The sequence below is a fragment of the Stegodyphus dumicola genome, chromosome 6 (genome assembly GCF_044657685.1).
Source record: "Stegodyphus dumicola isolate Sdum_Otavi_A_Nest chromosome 6, ASM4465768v1".
NCBI classification, from domain to species: domain Eukaryota; kingdom Metazoa; phylum Arthropoda; class Arachnida; order Araneae; family Eresidae; genus Stegodyphus; species Stegodyphus dumicola.
The window spans coordinates 79,663,539-79,684,183 of record NC_140773.1 but is presented as its reverse complement, the minus strand read 5'-3'; the positions used below and the strand labels follow the sequence as shown (position 1 = coordinate 79,684,183).

The 20,645-nt window shown below is 32.3% G+C and overlaps 1 protein-coding gene across 2 annotated transcripts in view; it reads right to left on the bottom strand.

Moving 5' to 3' along the window:
• The window catches only part of LOC118192260 (macrophage mannose receptor 1-like), a 111,900-nt gene that overhangs the window by 39,496 nt on the left and 51,759 nt on the right, over positions 1–20,645 (bottom strand). For both annotated transcript variants that reach the window (XM_085818571.1, XM_085818572.1), the window contains exons 10-15: positions 17,294–17,461; positions 16,499–16,537; positions 13,148–13,332; positions 9,987–10,158; positions 3,802–3,939; positions 2,917–3,039 (exon numbers count right to left, since the gene is read on the bottom strand). In XM_085818571.1, coding sequence (XP_085674697.1) covers positions 2,917–3,039; positions 3,802–3,939; positions 9,987–10,158; positions 13,148–13,332; positions 16,499–16,537; positions 17,294–17,461 — 825 coding nt within the window. The remainder of the gene's footprint in view (positions 1–2,916; positions 3,040–3,801; positions 3,940–9,986; positions 10,159–13,147; positions 13,333–16,498; positions 16,538–17,293; positions 17,462–20,645) is intronic.

Below are 20,645 nucleotides of genomic sequence, written 5' to 3'. Positions count from 1 at the left end.
ATGCAAGAAAGTTTCCCTTAGAATGTTCTTCGTAGAGGCAATTATTTCCCTTCCCTTTAGGATTGTTGCCCTCGAGTGCTTTACCTTATTCAAATGATGTAAATAACGTAACTCTCTCAATTCGTACTTTCTCTTTATAGAGAGAGCTCTTGTGTAATACAATGCATAAAATACTGAAAACATAAAAATCAAAAGTACAAAATGAAACCTATTTTTACTTCCTTGTACGAAGTAAAAAGGAAGTATTGTAATCACGAAAAGTTTCAGGCAACATATTTCAACGAAAATATCCATTTTGACCGCTATCAAATGCAACTTAATGATGTTTTTGCGTGACATTTGTACATAAGGACAGAATAAAAGACTCTTTTCCTCTCAAAAAATTATAAAATGCTTTAAAAGGAATTCTGAAGAGAATTTTTCGTGGTGTCTGTACGTACATACGTATGTATCTCGCATAACTCAAAAACGAGTAGCCTCAGAACGTTGAAATTTTGTATATAGGACTGCTATAACATGTAGATGTGCACTTCGTATTTTGGTTGCAATCGGCTGCACCAAACGTATGATATATATATATATATATATATCCACCTTGTTACCCGGCTGAGTGATCTCAGTTTCTTTATTCTTATTATGTTTGTAAATTGTGCATTTTTTTTTTTTTTTTTTTTTTTTGTTTAAAGAATGATTGAATTATGTTCTTATCTTCCGGTTAAGGTTTTTATGCCTTTAGTAAATCTGCAAGCAATATTTGTACAATTATAAACAACTTAAAAGCGGTTTAAGTACGGCTAAGCCTTAAGTTTTAAATAACATTAAGTTTTAAATAACGGACATATTCGTTTACATTTGAAACAACAGAATAGTAGATTTGTTGCCAATCTAGAGCGACTAAGCTTCGCAACAACAAAGGTAACGCCTTCCTATATTACTGCGAATTAAATCATGCTTAATCCTTTCTGGAATTTTTTTGAAGAAATAAGTGTTTAAGATTTACTTCGTAATTTTTAATACAGATATTTTGAGTTTTTATGTATTTTTGCCTTGTCGCGAACTGATAACTGAATTAATTGAATGAGAAATACCGAATCGTCTGTGAAAAACTGTTTCTTTTTTGTTTTGTTTGCTTAATTTCTTTTAAACATCGTTCTAGATTTATTATAGTATTTGAGTAAAACATATGGCAACGATTAGATAAATCTTCAAATGATATAAATTTTGTGCATTCTGAGTTATAATATGAACGAAATATAACGCTGTTAAGTGAACCTAGCTCTAGAATGTCGCTATGGTAAACAAATATAGTAAATTTTAAAAAGTGCATTTATTCTGTTGTGGTTTATGCGCTATCGATGAAGTAGATTTAATTCAATCCAATAAGTTTAAATGAAATGCAAGAGAAAATGCGTATAATTTAATATTCCGTGCAAGGACGTCATTTGGTGCACACATCAGATTTTTTTATTTAAAAATACTGAGCTATATTTTATGAAATATTTTTAACTAAAATTGAATCAAAGATATTTGCTACGATGGGGGGGGAAGCGGACAGGAGATGTTCTTTCTAAGAGATTTCTCTCGGACTTGCAATTTTATAAATCGGTACACTTATGTCTAAATACAACTCTTTCAGTTCTGCTTGAACACATGATTAATTATGCCACAGCTGATCTTTGCCTTAAGTCTTTAGTTACAGTTTAAGTCAACTAGTATCAAGATGAACAATTCCTTCTCCTTAGGCTCCTCCACTGGGTTAGGAGCCCTTTCAAGCCATAAGTATCATTACGTATAAATAATTATACTAAAACTCATGTGCAAAAATATTTAGTTAATTTAATGAAAAATTTTGGCATCTTAAATTAAATACCAAAATAATATTTCAATTTTTTTGTTTAGCTTTCAAAATGCATATTTTTAAAGAACACCTTTCATGCATTTAGCATTTTAAAATGTTCCGAAGAATACTCTAAAATAGAGGTTTCATTATATATAAAACTAAATATTTAAAGAAGTCCTATTTTTATTACATGAAATTGCAAAAGAAGTTATAAAATTAATAAAAATTAAAAAAAGGATGTAAACAAAGACAATGGGTAATAATTATATCAGATGAAGATATCGATAATTATATCATATGACTTGCATTTCTGAGCGATTTTCAAAATCCATGGATTCAAAGAGACTGATGTACATGCTGTAATAGCATTCATTGTTTCAAAGTTAAAATAGACGCCCAACCGGTATAGTGGTTAGCGACGCTGACTGCCTTACCAAAGGGTTAGTTTCGAATCCTGGAGAAGGCACGGGGGTGTAAATGTCTAGTGTCTGTGCGGCATGGGGACACTTTAAATATGCGGTGAGCCGAAAGTCTTTTCGAGAGCTTAGAAGTGGTGGTAGGGGAAAAGGGGTGGCAAACCCTCGGATCCGTCCCCCTCGGGGTGCTGAGGCGGAACTGGACAAAGTCATATCGTCAACTGTATGGTGCCCGAGGCCCTTGATAACGACAGACGCAATATTGGCCCCTTGCCAAGATGAATTTCATAGGTTGCTCTGATGTCAGAGACCTGATCTGATGTTACTGTCGATCGGGTGGGATAAGTCACAATAATAACAAAGTTAGCATATTTAAAAGCAGATGTTTAATTTGCTTAGAAGGACTGCTTTTTGTCCTGATGTATATGGTCAAACCTAGATCTCACGATATACTTGTCAATATTATGCTACTATTCCCCACTAATGATTTTCTATTTGGCTCGTATTTCTGTAAATAGGCGTAAACAGCCTCCATATGGTTTTCATAGTTCCCTTTCTTCAGGCATAAAGTATTAGCTTTTCAAATCTAAATTAATATTACGAAAATTTTTAATATTATTCTTTATTTGAATTATTTTCTAAACTTTTAATTTTTCTTACCTTGCTCTTCGTTTGAGTGGATGGAAGCTAGAACTGCACCATGCTTTTCACATTCAGTTTTTGCTTCATTCCATTTTATCCTCTGAGACCAAAGACGTCCAAAAACCTTGTAACATTTGTTACCTAGAAGAACGCATAGCGAATCAGTAAGATTTGTTTGAATTACATCAAGTATTTTAGAGGAAAATGCTATAAAAATTTCATCTTAAAGAATCTTTCATGAAGGAAATATAGAGAATCAAAAACGTTAGTTTCAGTTATGGTACTTTTTTAAGCAAACGTAGAAATATACTTAAATTATCGTTCATTCAAATTTTGAAGAGAAAAATGCCATCGCAAAATAAAATCGGACAAACAAGCAACCTCAATTGGTGAAAATTTTGAATAGAATTGCCCTATTCTTCAGGAGGAAATATTTTTCTCACTACTAGAAACTACTAGAAGTTTTTCTCACTACTAGAAGAGACACTACTAGAAAATCAAGAATGAAAACTTCAAGAATCAAACTTCAAGAATGAAATCAACAAATTCTCACACTTAAATCACTTTCTCTCTTTTAATGTATGCGAACAGCAGTAATTTTGAATGGAATAAAATTAAGTCTAAAAGCACTATAAACGCTATACTGGCCGGTATACGACAAGCTAGAAAATAAATAATTAAGCTGCAGTCAATTGATGAAAATCCAGAAACACATTAGAAAACTACCAAAAAAGTTTTATTATGTAGTGGCAGCATTCTTTTTCTTTCTGGAAGATGAAGATTTCTTGGATTTTGGACAAAGACCAGAATTTGCAATATATACGCAAGGAAAAAAAAATAACTGTCCTGAAATGGAAAGAAATGAAAAATGATTATAGGAGCATTAAGAATCATATAACAAACCTAAAGAATACCAGACACTTTGACAATTCCCAGGAAGAGCAGGTGTTGTCGGTGGACTCGTGAATTCAAGGTTGTCATTTATACCTCTCTTGCACACCACCCCATATAGACGGTTGCAGTGGTCAGACGTCCAAGATCCTGAGGGTAATGGAGTTAGCAATTTCAAATTAAAAAATTAAAACCAAATCAATATTCAAATACATACAGAAAATTTTAAATATGTAAAATCAATTAAGCGTCAGTTAAATAATTGATAAAAGAAACTGTCTGAGCAATATTACAAATTTATTAAACAAACTACAATTTTGAGTCACCGCAAGAAACGTTTAGTATTGATATTTGCAAGGTAAAATTTATTTGAATTTACTTGCTTATTTTCTTAAAGCGAAGAGGATCGTTATATTAGGTATAATCGTATATTAATATGTTAGTTTAGCATAACTTCCTGAAATCTTATTCAAACTGTTTTGGATAGCTTGCGAATGCAAGCAGTTGGAGCTATTAGTTTGCATCCTTCAATGTCTTTGCATTACCGGGTGTTTTAGTATAACTGTCATGATTAAACTTCACGAATATTTAATTCAGCTGCAAAGTAATAGGAATTCTAGGTGCAGTTTACCACTGTAGAATTTCATTAACCGAAAGCAAACTTCATTAACTGCATCTAATATTTATGGTATATGATCCGAGTTTCACAATAGTCGACCACTCGTCGAATGATTAAGATCGCTGAATAATGCGAACCGACTCAAATTCTGGAAGGATTGGCCGCTTGGACGTCATGGTGGTTTTCCTCACTGTGTAATGTGAATATGATTTCAGTTTCCTTTACGAAGTTCTCCAGAAGAAATTTCTCTCTTAGTAGATAATCCTTTTATTCTTTCATGTATTCAGATAGATACATAAGGCTCAAAACTCCTAGTTTTTAAAAAATATATCATGCATTAAATAAGTGAATTCAAGTTTCCTAATAATGAAGCAAATATTTTAAATGTATTTAGAAAATGCATATTAAATGTAATTATTAATTTCTTATTAGATTTGTTTAATTATTGTATAATTCTCATTTACGTTTGTGTATTCATCATCCTTTGGCTCTCGTTACTAGTAGTTGAAGTTTAATATGCTTTTATTCTTCTTTTTCTGTTAATAGAGAGCTAAATCAATTTCCAATTAAACCATGCCAACTTTTATGAAACAATTGTAAATAGAGACCTAAAATTATTATTTTACTTTACCTCCATTGATACGAAAAGTATCAAATGTGATACTGATTTTAAAGTTATTTTATGGATTTCTGTATTAATATATATAATAATAACAAAAGAAATTAAAATTGTGATTGGGGAGATGCTCTACTGTACAATTATATTTTAAATTGGTGCCACAAAGAATGACATATCCACAGTGGATACTATTCCTTCCTAATAAGCGCAACAACATGTTTTAAATCAAATACAGTCCAAATGTTTATTGATTTGAATTTGAGTGGGAGTAATAAGATTAATTATAATGATTTTTCACGTAACCTTAATACTAGACATCGCTACGAATTACATAAATATTTGGTTGGCAAGAAAGTAATTTCGGTCTGCACAAATAGGTAGCGTTATGTTCATTTTGTAACTTCGCTGTCAGACTTATAATTTTTTACCTTTTGAGATTTGGCAGCTGACACTTTTAAGTTGCTAAAGAACGTATTTTTGTTTACTACTGATAGTTTATGACCAATTAAACATGGATTACAAAAATAAAACATTTCCGACACATTTCACTTTTTTATTTTCATAAAGACAAGGATGTAACTGAGGCTCAAAAAGAGATATATAAAGTTTAGAGTGTTGACTGCTTAACAGAACGCATGTATCAGGATTGGTTTAAAAAATTTCATTTTGGAGATTTTTCACTTGAAGGTGACCAACGTTCTGATTCACCTTCTAAAGCTGATGAAAAATTAAAGCCATAATTGAATCGAAACGTCATATAACTCTGACAGAAGCAAGAAAAGCGTTAAATGTATCACATACAACAACTGAAAATCACATAAGATATCTTGGGCTAATTAAATAGCTCGATATTTGGGTTTCGTATGAATTGCAAGGAATTCTCTTAACACAGAGAATCAATATTTGCGATACGCTTTCCAAACTTCATGCAATCTACCCTTTTTTTTAAACGAATTACCTCTGGTAATGAAAAAAAAAAAAAAAAAAAAATGGATCGTTTACAATAAATTAATCAAAAAATATTATGGTACAAGCACGATGAATCAGCATAAATCCCATAGAAAGCTGAATTACATCAGGAAGATAACATGCTCTCAAAAACAAAGTTCAACATTAAAAATCAGTGTAAATTGTTAAATTTTTTTTTTTTTGCAGTACTAGTTTCCATAGTTTTTTTAACTACATTCTTCAGCTGCTTAAGTACAAACGAACCAAATAAAAGGTAAAGAAAGACAAGATAAGGATAGAGATAAGATAAGAAAAGTTGGACAGAAGGTTAAGCTACTGCCGCCATCTATTGATGAAACAAGAAAAACTAAAACAAAATATCTTTAAAGGTTGAAGGTCAAGATGGATTGCAGTTGGGGTCATTAACTGCAACGGAAATGTTGTTTTGGATGCGAAACGCTTCTAAAAAATCTAATTCACCAATGGAGAATGTTTTTCGAATAATTTTGGCAGCAGAAAAATGAAAAGTGTGATTTTCACTCCAACAATGCTGAACAACAGCGGATTTCTGTGTTTCCTTTTTCCTAACATATGCCTCATGTTCTTTAACAGGAAATTTTAAGCCCCTTTTTGTTTGACCAATGTAAATTAAACCACATTAGCAAGGAATCCTCTAAATACCCAAGGAATTCATATCCAGAAGAATCCCTAAGCATGGAATTCTATTGATAGGAGAGTCTAGGAATTTTGTTGATAGGAGAGAAAACAACCCAAAAGTTAAATTTCTGCAAAATACCTGCAATTTTAAAGCTAATTGACGGAAAGAAAGGAATGAAAATAGAATTTTTATAATCACCTAAAACAGGATTGTACCTTTTGATGTGTTCCGACGAGATTTTAAAGTTTCTAATAATTTTGATTCAAAATAATGAATGTAGATATCAGCAAGGATTGAACTAAGAGGGCTTTCCATGGCTAATCCCTCAGTTTACTTATACTTATTTTGGAAAACAAAATGCGTTTATTTCAAACAGAATTGAGTAAGTCAAATTAGTTCATCAATTTCGATGCAGGAGATATAAAATTCACGAAGTCTAGTTTTTAGACATTTTAATGCACCTTCCACTGGAACATTGGTAAATAATGATTTGACATCAAAAGAAACCATGAGGAAATTTTGGAGAAAAATACTTTTAACTTTTACTTTACTTATACTTTTTTTTTTTTAACTCTATTGAATTTTTTATGGTGTAAATGTTATTATCCAATAAAGTTGAAAATCTAGAAACTAAATATTTCGCTAACAGACACGAAGCAGTGCCTGAATTTGATACAATAGGGAAGGAATACCACTATTATGAATTTTGAGAAGAGCATATAATCTGACACAATTCGCAACATGGGATAAGCGATCATTTAAAGTGGGTCGGAAGGATTTGTGAAAATTTGATCGCAGCCTTAAAACTAAATTAGATATCTTGCTGTAAATTTGGTGGGATTATAAAGGTGTTGTGTATTTTGAGTTGCTTCCAACCAACCAAACGATGAACTCACATGTTTATTGCCAAATACTTGTGAGGTTTATATTATTTCTATTAATAATTATTTTAATTTGTTAACCTTTTCTGTCATGTCTTGTTTCTCTCGCGTTTAATCGCCAGGATGTAAATGAGTTAGAGTGAAAGAGAGTGTACTAAAGCTGAAGTAACGAAAAGGTTAGAGAAAGCATGTTTTGCTATCGAGAGTTGTTGATTCTATCAGCCGTTTGAATTTTGAATCTTGGTTTCGCATTCTTGCTGTTTAGTATTACGATGGTGTAGGTTTCTGAGTCAACCTACTTTAGCTTCTTTTACAATTATCTTTAGTTTTAACCCTACAAGTGGATGGTGGATTTGTGAGCACAAAGCCTGTGCCGTCTGTTGATACTTGAGTTCAATAAAAGGGTTTTTTTAAACCCTTCCCATGTTAAATTCATCTTCTAGTCTTACCGATAAGTTGCTAGCAGACTTTTAAGTAGGTATAGTAGCAGTTTATGCTAGCCAAGAATACTAGACTTTACCAACTTATGAAACTGGAGAAAGAATCAAACAAAAAAGGCCATAATTGGCAAATCGCATAGGAGTCATGTTCCATAGACGGTACCTGGAATTATGTTGTATGTATATAGTTAATTTAATGTGTCTTGTAAATACTTGGTATAACGTAAGTATTCTGTAATAATTATTTCTTAATTGCATCAAATTTTTCCGAGATTGTAACGCCACTTGTGCTACGTCTGAGCAAAATATGTAGCTGTACTATACTCCATTTAAATTCCTTGCCAGAGATTACTAAGTTGGTCATTGTACATTGTTAACTATACATAATGCAGTCAACAAGAATGTATGTAGTTGTACTATATTCCATTGTACTACTGTATGTATGTTCCATTACTGTACTGTTCCACTGTACTACTGTATGTATATTCCATTACTGTACTGTTCCACTGTACTACTGTATGTATGTTCCATTACTGTACTGCATGTACTATATTCCATTCCATACGTAATTGTACTAAATTCCATTTTAATTCCTCGCCAGTGATTACTAAGTTGGTCATTGTGCATTGTAAACTACATCAAGCTCAACATAGTTAACAAAAATATAATGGTGTATGTGCCATAAATGCGCTTGGGTGTACCGTAGGCATTCTACTAATATCTATAGTTTTAATATATCGGCTATCACATTTCTTAGGAAATGGATAGGCTTTTAATGTAATTGCCAATGTAAGCTTTAATGTACGTTTTAGGTAGTGTAAATGCAATGTTTCGCATGCAGCTTTATGCGAGTGTCACATTAGGAGATGGGTACTACAATTACACAGTATTCTTATTATCTAGTTTGCATTTTTCTGTATTCAGTATTGCATAGCATTAAGTGTTAATATTAGTAGACTCTATACAACTGACCCTGTCCTATAATGTGAATTGTAACTAATTGTACTCAAGTTGTACTTAAAATACGTAGTAAATTCTTAGTATGTTCTTATGGAACCAAGTCTGCAAAGTAGCAGGTACAATTTATTAACATTGAAAGGTAAGAGTAGTTATATTTATTTAGGTAGGATAATTGTATGTATTTCTATTTTTTGTCACACTGTGCAAAACTGACTTAGTATTCAGCGACTCTCAGCAACTCCCCCTTTTTTAAAGCAATTTGTACATTTCTATTCCCAATAACTTTGTTTTTAATTACCTTTTTAAGTTCGATTTCATATTTAGAATTTGTACTGTGCACAAGACAGGGATTCCTTTAGTGATGGCGTTATATTTATGTCTTTGCTCTTCATTTTCTTTCTCTTAGCTTCAGTGCTGTTTGTTCTGTGAGGCCTCTTGCAGTGGCGGTGCAACAATAATATATGGCAACAGCAGAAAGAATGATAATGCTGTAAGGCTAAATTATAGCTACAGGGCTAGCAGTCCTCTTTTGTAGTGTAACTGTAACTGTTCCACCACGACAATGCGAGGCCTCACACGTCTTTAGCAACACGTATGAAGCTATTGGAGCTTGGTTGAGATGTGATGTTGTATCTCCCATATAGCCCCCCCCCATGTTCCATATAGCCCGACCGTCATATTGTCATGTATTTCAAAGTTTGCAAAACTTCTTAAATTATAAAAATCTCCCTGCTAACGCTGATCTCAAATCGCACTTAGTTCAGTTTTTGGCTGATAAAACTCAAGAAGTCAAATGAGCGCGGAATCAGGAAGTTACCAGAAAGATGGAAAAAAGTCATCGAACAGAATGGAAGATATTTGATTAATTAAAATTAATTTTTTGCACAGAAAAAATTAGTTAATAGTTTTATTTCACACTAAAAAACAGAAATTACTTTCTTGCTAACCCGATACTTATAATGTTTTATGTAATCGCAAAACTAGGCATTGTTAAGAATTACCGAAGTCCAATAGCGAATGAGTTAAATAATCGTGGACCCCCTGAGAGTAAAATAACATGCTCCATAATTACCTTCTCTTTTGTTAAAAATAACGCAGTTGTCCACCCTCTCAGTTGTATTCGCAACAAAGCTATCAGCCCAGTACAGAAAATCCACTGGTGTTTCATCTGACCAAGTGAAGGATGAATGGAGACCTCTAGAGTTTAGACCAATCCAAAAGTCTGTTTCTGGATAAACACTCGTCTAAATTCAAAGAAAAATTTATTCAAAATATTGCAAAATCATTTGTAAGGAAAGAAAATATGTTTTTCTGCGTTTGAAAGCCTCAAAGATGGTTAGCTACCAAACAAATATTTTTGATAATATGAGAAAAATATAAAATCAAAATGTATCAATAAATAAAAACTGAACCTGTGGTAGGTAATATTATTGCTACGCTCATGTCTAAATTATAGATGGTCTCAGTAACCGTTAGGAAGGATTCCCTGGTGTGGATTTAAATAAAATGCATAGATTTCGGAGGTCTCTTTTCTTTAGAAATTAAATATTTTTGCCATGCTTTTTTCTACATGCAAAAGTACACAAAAGTATTTTTACTCCTGAAGAACGGGAACCTATGTCCGAACGCCGTCGAAACAGATAGAGTTTCGTTCAAAATATTTGCCAGCCTTTATTATTTTTTTATTGTATTATTGCCAACCTTTATTAGCTAAAGTTACGTGCAAGTTTTTTATTGGCATGTTTTTCTTGCAGCTTAATTTTGTTGCTTATTGGGATCTGGATTTTTCAACTCATTACCTTCTTGCATCGTTTGGCAATTCAAGGAATTTCAAGAAAGATTAAGGAAGCAGTTATTGAATAACTTTTGAAATAGGAACCAGGAAGAGTCATTCATGGAAATTTTAAAGCAGTTGCCTTTGTTATTCCATGTGAACGGTAACTGAGAAACATTCACTTACATAAAAATATGTTTAAATCAAAACGAACTCATTTACGCACAAATTTATCAATATTTGTTTATCAAGAGAAATCCATCAGCATACAATTATTAATCAGAAAGTATACACTTGCGTAGAAATTAACTTCGTTAATCTAAAAAGGGTATTTGCATAAAAAGTTTTTCAAAATTAATATTGGACTGTGAAAGGATGTAACAGCCATTGGCTGATTAAAGAAGAAAAATTTTATTACCTAGCCGAAGAATTGCATACGGTATGTGTTGACAATCCATGACGTTTTAAAAGGGGGCGATATAAGGTTTTATGTTCATTAACCAATTATTTCATTATTTTTGTTTTTAATGTTACTTTTGTCAATTCCCACCAAAATTTAAATTAATTAATATATATGTATATAAGAGCAGAGTTCTCGTGGTCAAGAGAAGGTTTTTGGATAAAGAGCTACCGCTAATAGTCTCAGTACTGTTTTTTTCCTTTCAGTATCTATCCGAATCGGCTTTAGCCTTTGTTTTTCGTATTTGCTCGGATAAATAGAAGGTTAGAACCAAAACTTGTAGGCTCACTCTGTCTTGGGAATCTCATATTTTAATACTTAAATTTTAGTTTGAGTTTTGTTTCCGTTAATCCCGAAAGTAGCGGGGACATTCATATTCACAAATAGTTGTTGTAAATTGTTAGTTTAGAGAACTGATAAAAGTGTTTATTTTAAACCATGTGTTCGGTGTTACTTCACTAGAAGATTAAGATGAAGTGATTTGTCGCTTGACTTTCTGAAACTAGATTCTTTATACCTGGCCGCTCCAGCAGTGCTTTTCCATTTTGCTGTAGCAAAATCACCGGCCTTCCTCTTGTAGTTCAACGAACAGTATAGAGCAGAGGTTTCTTAACCAGAGAGGAGTTCCTTTGTGGTGGGAGTTTCACAGTTTCAGGTTAGGGAGGGGGTGCAGTCAGTCTTTTATTTACCAGTTAAATATTTAGTTTTAGTTTATTAATATAAAAAATTACTTTTATTGAAACATGGGCACTTATCAACTTTTTTATACTTTTTTTTTGTTTATTTTATAAAACAAATTAAAAATAAAATAAATTTAAATAAATTGTGATGTTTCTTTAATTCGAATAACCAGTTATTCTGTACTGTCATTCCTCTCTTTCCGTTTTCCCGACAGAATGCAAATGAGTTCTCGTGTATTTCAAGGTAGTTTTTGAGATTGTTAAGTTAGAGCTTGTTCTACATCTTAAAGACCACATTCCTAGGTTTTCTATTTTAGGTAAAAGTTCTTGTTTTCAGCCTTGCATTAGACTGCCGAAAGTAGAATTCACGTCGGTGAAGTTCTGAGTCAACTTCGCGTTAAATTTCTCTTTGTATCCTTTGACTATTAATGTATTTAAATTTAGCCTTACGTTTGATTTAATAATTTCAGGTTTCTCGTCATAACTGCTGGCGTATTTGTAAACACCAGGAGTACCTTCTGTTCGTCTTGCTTTTAAATAAAGTCCCTTTTCAAATTTCTGTGGTACATAGAGATAAGTCGTTTAACATCTACCAGGAGTTATTAATTACCAATTACTGCTAATTAATCGTTACCAAGAATTAAGGTGTATAATAGCTAAAGATATCTAACTCTATAAAACGTATATGTATTTAACGAGCTTTAGAGAGAAAGGGGGAGGAATGATAGTTCAGCAATGATGAAAGCGGCATATGGAGCAAAAGAGGTTGAGAACCACACTGGTCTAGAAATTTGACAGGCTTTGTACTTCGAACATCATTTTCACATATATACATTACGGAAAGCGTATTATTCTCATTTTTATTATTTCATTAAAGAACAGATTTTGATATTTTACTCACTCTGACAAAGAATTCTAGATTCAAAGATTTTGTATTTCTTTATCCTTGATGCTGAACTGAATAACATCAAATTAGAGAACCTGCATGAAAATTTGTTAAAATGTCAAGCTGCGTATCGTATTAAGATCAAATGCCCCGTGCAGAATATAGGTATTGCAAAAGATATGCAAAGGAGAACTCCTACTGTGTACTATTACCAAAAGATAATAAAGTGTATAATGTAATCAAAAAACAAAGTAATATAAATACAATTTTCATGGAACGCGATGAATATATCTGTATAAGTTTCGTATTAACTTCAAATAAAACTTATTATATTAAAGAAAACAAAATCTTGAAAAAAAGCTGTTTTTGAAAAGGATCATTAGGCATTTATTTTGACGTCTAAAAAGTAAATTTTGTTTAAATTCGTTCTTACTACTGTTAATAGGAAATCAGTCTCTTCAAAGGAGTGTACAGAAGCTAAGTGAGCACCGTTATCTTGGCAGAAGGTCTGCGCGGTATCCCAGGAATATCTCTTTTTCTCAACTACCAGGTAACAGTTGTCTTGATATAAATACCAGTTATGGAAAGCCGAAGTAGTTGTGAAATTGCACTTTATTTCTGTTCAAACAGAAAACAAAAAGTTATTCCTCGTTTAAATAACATATTATTTATAAATTATACAATTGATACCTCATGAAAAATAACAATTTTAATAAAATTAATTGCAACAGAAAAAGGGAAAACATTTCGCAAATATTCATAAAATGTTAACGCTGGGTTAGGAATAGAAAATATTTATAATGTCTATCAAGAAATTTTAAAGTCGTATTTTCACTCTGTAATGTTGGAGCAATTTTTAGCTTTCGCTAGATAGGCACGCCACATATACCGCATCTGGACCAAAAGCATACCATTATCTGAAAATATGTGCCTACAATTCTAAATATTAGTGATTCGAACTTAATGAAAGGACGTGTACATCTGTAACTTGGTCAGAAGATACCACTAGAATACCATAAAAATCAACATATTATGGCCACTACAGTTGCGATGATGAATATGATACGATATTTGTCTCGAAAAAACCACTACATGGCAGCGATATTTCACAAATTCACTCCCTCACATCTCTTAAGTATAGATTCTCCTAATAGTTACATACGTCTTCAATGCATCGGAGCTCATAAACTCGTCTATTAACACAACGGGGCTCGTTAGTGTTACAACTGCATATTGAATGTAGAACATGTTCATGGACGTCATGTTTAGTACCTGGAATCAGAGCATGTTTTCATCCAATCGATATAGTACGAATTTAGTAAACTGAAAATTCAAAATTCAGCACTAATCATGGAAAGTCAGCACCATAAATTTACGGCACCATAAATTTACAAACATCAAATCCAATATGGCGGAATTGCTCTTACATTTTCTATCAGAGATAATAACCAAAACTCAGTCGAATAGACTTAATTATCCTGAATCATCGTTTTAATTCAATTGCAAAAGCAAAAAAGTATCGTGTTAGCTATAGCTTTTATTTGAAAGTTTCTGGAAAATTCAAGCAAGATTATCTTTCTCCCATTTTTCTTCCATGTTTAAAGTTTTTCAACGTAAGCGGACCGCAATCACGTACCGATCTAAACAGCGACATCCAACACCTCAGCGCCCCATTCCGATCACATTTTCTCTTAAAAAACTGCTTATTTCTGGCTCCTCTATTCGAATTTATATGTTTTTTAGATATTTTAGAATCTCATCGTGCAAAATTTAGATTTTAATTTATTATTTATTGAATATTAAATACATATGGATGTTTCTTTACATACAAGTTGGACACAATTGAGAAATTTCAATGTCAAAATGTATTAATTCGAAATAAAATTGGAACTTAAAAGAGTTCTAAGTTTCTTTATAATCCTTTGCTCAACCAGTTCTTGTTAAGGGTTGGCGTCAATCAACTTCTGTAGAACAAACTTACTGACAACATAGTTGATATAGTAGTGAAAATGCAGTCAAAGTACTTGCCCACCACTCGGTACGATGACAAAGTCTGAGAAACGAAACTTTGGGTTCTTCCATTAGCAACGGCTTTCTACAATGCAAAAACCACCTTAATTATCAGTTTCCTCCTTTTATGAGCCCGATAGTCTCCTTATCAACATAGTTCCAAGGATTAATGGTTCAAAGAATTAAAACAATTCAAAAGAATGAGATCGCGAATCTATGATGCAGACAAAAAGATATATTCTCTCAGTATATTTCTCTCCAGGAATGGCAGAAACGCTGGATTATGTGTAAATGCTCCTATATATATTATTCCGTCCTACTATACAGCGTTTAGTCAGTTCAGTGGCTTTTCTGATGACGAAACTACATTCATTGAGAACATTGACTAACCTGGAAGAATCAGTTTCTGTGGGAAGCCTTCTTATTTCAACTTAAATAAGTCGTGTGTACTTTACCATGATCACATAGTGCTCAATGCGGTTATCCTTGAAGAAAGTACTCAGCATCCTATGGTTATCCTCAGAGTGCGATAAGAACTTGAAGTACGCTCCGTTGATTTTGCCTATAAATTTGGCAGTAGTATTCTGAGCCAATTTTTTGTAGAAAATCCTAATAATTTAGGGGGCAGGGATTCGCTACTATGGGTAGAATGCTCGTAATACGGTTAAGTGTCGGCTGAAGCTGCAAGACTTGTTCCAGTTGGTTTAAAGTTTGAGTTACTACACTGTTATCCTAAGATAAAACATTAAATTTATTACTTATTTGTTAGGAAGTGAATTTTTTGGAAAATCAGTTTTAGTCTGCTTCACAGTTTTGGTTGCTTTAATAAAACCAGTTAGATTAATATTAAGTTTAACTTCATTTTCCGTTTAATAACATTGCAATTAAGACTATCGTTTACAAGGCCTGAACTGCAAGTTTCAAAACACTTACTTCTAAGTACATTGACCTGCTTTCAAATCAGAGTGAGCTGCTCTACCTACCAGGTTATCGATGAAATGTGTATCTTTCTTTGCATAGAGATAACTGCTTTCATACTAGCTTTAGTCGTTTCTAAGTGGTCCGTATCAGCTTTTATCAAGTTCACCAGGATCAAAGAGAGTTGAGGTGTTGAAGGACCATGACCATGGACAGAAATATCCATATTTAACACAGAATCGTCCTGAGGCGTAAGAGCTTCCGATTCTCAGACATAATTCTGAGAAACCTCCACGAATGCAAATCATCTCATTTGCAGTGCCTCTATAGGTTTATATTAATCTCAAGATAAGAAAATTCTGCCCCTCTGAGCTTTAGTGCGGCCAGAAAATTCTAAAAATAGTCTCTTAAAGATAAATGACCGAGGACGGTAGACAAATTTTGGTCATTGCGATTTTAATGAAGTACTTCTTACCTAAGAGATAATAAGCTACAGTTTACTATACGCCAAATGAATAAACTACAAACAACTTTGATGGGTACAGGATGGATATCCTAATCACGTAGGTACAAGAGTCTTTAGCCGATGAGCCTTTTAAGTGTCGTAAATGAGAATAATAAATAGCGGTTTTTTTAATTGATTAGTATATATTTGCTTTGGCTCCAGGAAATTTGAACGTAATAAGTGGTTGATTTTATGAGCCAGTGAGTTTAATAAGCGACGGATACTGTATAATGAAATGGAGACGTGAAATTGATCATCTAATAAGTGAAATAATGGGTAATCTTTGAGCATAAGAGAAGGTTAATAAAGTTTAGCAATACGTTTGGATAAAGAACAAGAAAATGAACTTACTTGTAAAAGATGGTAGATCTGGCATAAGGCTACTTCTCACTAAAATTAAATAATGTTAGTCTATTACAATATATAAATATCTATATATATGCATACATGCACAGAGAACTTAACAGTTTGTGTTGTTTATCTTGCTTATTTATATTTCCTTATTATTCTATATACATAATAGGCCGTTATAAAAGTTTAAGGCATGTATTTATTATAGGATTCAGTTTTCTTCGCAGCATAAAGAAAAATATGTGGACCAAATACTTTAACATTTATTTCAAGAATAAACTGTAATTAAAATTGTTCTGAAAAGCATTGAAACATAGGATTAACATGCATAAGAATGCGAACAGGAACTCACATGGTAACAGCCATTTTTAAGTATCGGCTGCATTGATATCAAAGATTTTTTGTCATCTAAGCTCTGAGTAAGTACTTATTGGTTTACACAAAATTTGCGCTGTGGATATATATATATATATAAATATAGACTATTATAATATATAAATATCTATATATATGCATACATGCACAGATAATATATTCAGATATATATATATTCAGTTATATATATATATGTATATCACTGAATGACTGCAAATGCAATTGTCATTTCCAGTAAAATTTGGTGAAAGAAGAATTAAGCAAATTTATTCAAATATTTTTTCGCTGAATCAGCTAAAAAACATTTATCTTAACCAAAATTTGTTTCACATATGAATAACATTAAAATTACTGATCCCATTATTATATAATTAACTAGGTTTTATTTGTTATAACAAAATGTAAATTTTACTGTGACACCTAGGGGTGCTTTACAGACAAACCATCTTCGCACTCCGCAATAGTCCAGCTTCCATTGTGAATCATCGCTGCCATGCATAACGCAGAACTTGCTCCTGCTTTTGAGGTTGGGCTCATTGATTTCCCAGTTTGTATAATTCATCTGCGTGCCATCGACCCAGCGGAAGACTAATAATGAAATTAATAAAAAATAATCTTGTTATAAAAGTTATTTAATTTTTGTAAGCAGATTATTCAGTTTATCAATAATGATTCAGAAATTTCAATCCTTAAGAAGAGATCCCGCGATATTAATAATTTAGTTTGGAAAAGATAGAGCATTCCTAGATAGAAGCTTTCTTATATTCTTATGAAGATAAAAGTTTTTTTTGGATTATTTTTGTATAAAACTCTGTAATCAGATTTAAAATTTTAAGCATAAAGTTTTAATCAGAAAATCAGAAATTACTGCTTAATTTAATTTAATTATTTAATTTATTTTTTATTATTAATTTAATTAATTTATTTTAATTAGAAAGGAATTATAAATTTGAAGTGCAAAATATCCGGTTATGTGAAAAATTTCAAATATACCGTTATTCTAAATTTACTCGTAAGTAAACTATGTGTTAGAAATTGCAACAAATTTTAATTCTTTAAATCGATTTTTACTGAAATGAAAATTAGCAGAAAATCCAATAAAAGCTTTTGTTTAGACAAAAACAATACCTAATGTTACTATGTAATAAAATACAATTTTTACCCTTTGAATAAAGTTAAAAAAGAAAGTGCTCACGCTTAAACCTAGATGGATATATAAGTTTATTATTACGTTTTACTTTTGTTACAGAAGAGAATAAATAAGTAGATGAGCTAGAGAAAAACTCTGTAGGTGTATAATATGTATAGGTAACAGAAATTTTTAAAAATTAACCATACTTCTCCGTTGTTAAATAATGAAGAATCTTTTTTTGTATGTATGCATTTATGTATCTATATATGTATGTTCCTCATATAGGCGCGAAAAAAAGGTGGCTTCTAGAGACACCAAACTTTGAACATTTCTTCCCATTTGAATCTATTTAAAATAGAAATAATCTATTTAAAATAGATTCAAATCTTTCTATATGTCTTACATAACAGCATGTGCATTTCGAAGCCTGAATTTTGAACTATTTTCTAATTTTGAACTACTTGAATTTTGAACTTTAATTTATTTCGCATTTTATTCGAATTTGAAGAACTTTTGGTTAAAAACTCAGAGATATAAAAGCTTTGTGTTGCAATGGGTGAGATATTTAAATTTTATGTTTAATAAGAAAACTCATGATAAAAAATAAATGTGCTGCTACTCGGCAAAGCGCAATATATTTAATCAACAAACTCATTTAAAAGTAATGTGTTGCCAACGCCCCAAATGAAATATCTTTATCTTTCAGGTGGCAGTGTGCTTTCGTTCAAAGAGCTTGAGATAATATTTAATTTTTCTTTTAAATTTATTCTGTGATTAATTAACAAGCTAAATGATTTAAAAAGCAGTAAACGCAGAATCATTTCAATTATTATTAATTGCTGACTAGCCCCATAAAATTATAGAACCTGGATTCATTAAAATTATTGTATATGTTTTCCTTTTTGTAACAGCTATTTTAGGCGGAAATATAGTATAAATGTAACTTATCATCAAAATTGATCAAAATATTGTTAAGAAATATATATTAGGGTGAAGTAAAATAGGCAAAAGAAAAATGTTTTTAAATTAAAAAATTTCCTGACTCGAAAATGGTTCTGTTCGATGGGAAAAACACAGTAAAAAATTTGCAGCTCAGTCGCTCGTCATCCTCGGGTTCCACATGAAGTAATTAAAAAAAAATCAGTGTTCATGTATGTAAGGATTATATTAATTTTATTAACAGTTAAATTTTGAGTTAACCTCCCTTTCCTATCGCTTCTTAATTTCAACTGACCCCTTCCGGCCAGAACATAGTTTTAGAATCACGTCTGAATGCTAATGAGGAAGAGCGGAATTTAACCGCGAGGTTTTACTGTCTTAGTGAGAGAGATACTAGATATTCTGGCTGCACGCGTCCGCCTTTTTAGACTACTCTCTCGTAAGCTATTATTACGCTCGGCCGTACTTTAGGCCTTTGATAGCTTCGCAGTCAGTTAGCGTTAAGGGGCCAACTTTGTTAGAATTTTGATAGCTTCGGCTATATCTCTGTAGTTAAGATTTGTTTGATTCTTAGTCTCTAAAGTTCAAGCCCAAGTGTCGGCTTTATTGTACAACTCCAAGACGGAGTTCTGTTAAATCTTATTTGAATAATAAAAGGTCTTTTAAGCCTTTCCAAGTTATTGTCTCACGAATCAAGCGATTATTCGCTTACTAGTTCTTAAGATTCTTCACTTTTAACTGTAACTTAGAATTACACAGTGGAGAATCCTACATGCTAATGGAAACATCACATTATTTTTTAAAAATATTTTTTAATGATTTTTTTACAACATTATCGTTTCCTGACCAACATATGGTTGCCATTGGTAAAAAAAAAATGTCAGTAAAACGTTTCAGCTTAATCACGTCACTCGTCACCTTCAGGTTCCCCCCCCCCCAAAAAAGAAATTTATCTTGATGTCGAGCTTCATAATTTCGTTCCGGGATTTGATTCGACTGCGCATGAGCCCCTCCCTGGCTTCTGCACCACATGTTGGGAATGACGCTTTTATGATGAGTCTCACATGCCTCTCTACTATTTGAGAATGGCAAGGGAGCTTTCGTACTTTACCGAAATAGTCTCTAATCCGAAAATAGTCTCTAATCAATCTTATGTCTTCGTCGCTAAGGTTTAAGGTAGCCCTCAGCAACGAAGCCCCATAGGATTGTTCCAATAAATGAATCATCTGAAAATATCTCTGCTTTGAAATTCAATTTGGGAAGAACAAATTTATTTTCCTCTTCCAGTCAGTTTTTCTTGCTTTCAGTGTTCTTCTCAGGCCAAATTCGTGAATATGTGCTCGTTCAAATTTCCAGCATCGCCAGCAGGATGTTTTTTGAGTGAGCAAAATAACAGTTCCTGTAAATAACTTCGTGAACGATTGCCTTAAAATTTTCTGACAAGAATGAACTTTTCTTGATCATTTCGTGAACATGACGTGCTCCATATATTGCTCTAGGGGATTTCCTTATTTCAAACCAGGATGGCACATAAACTCAACATATTTCTACTAATAGCTTCAAGTCATCTGTTGGTTCGCCGGTTGATACATAAAAGAGAAGAATTTTGTTGGCTGTAGTGAGCCATTTTGAACGAGTCCTCTTCCCAGGACTCTTGTTTATTAGGTCTGAAAGGCGTATTTACTTCAGTCTTCTGGAAAA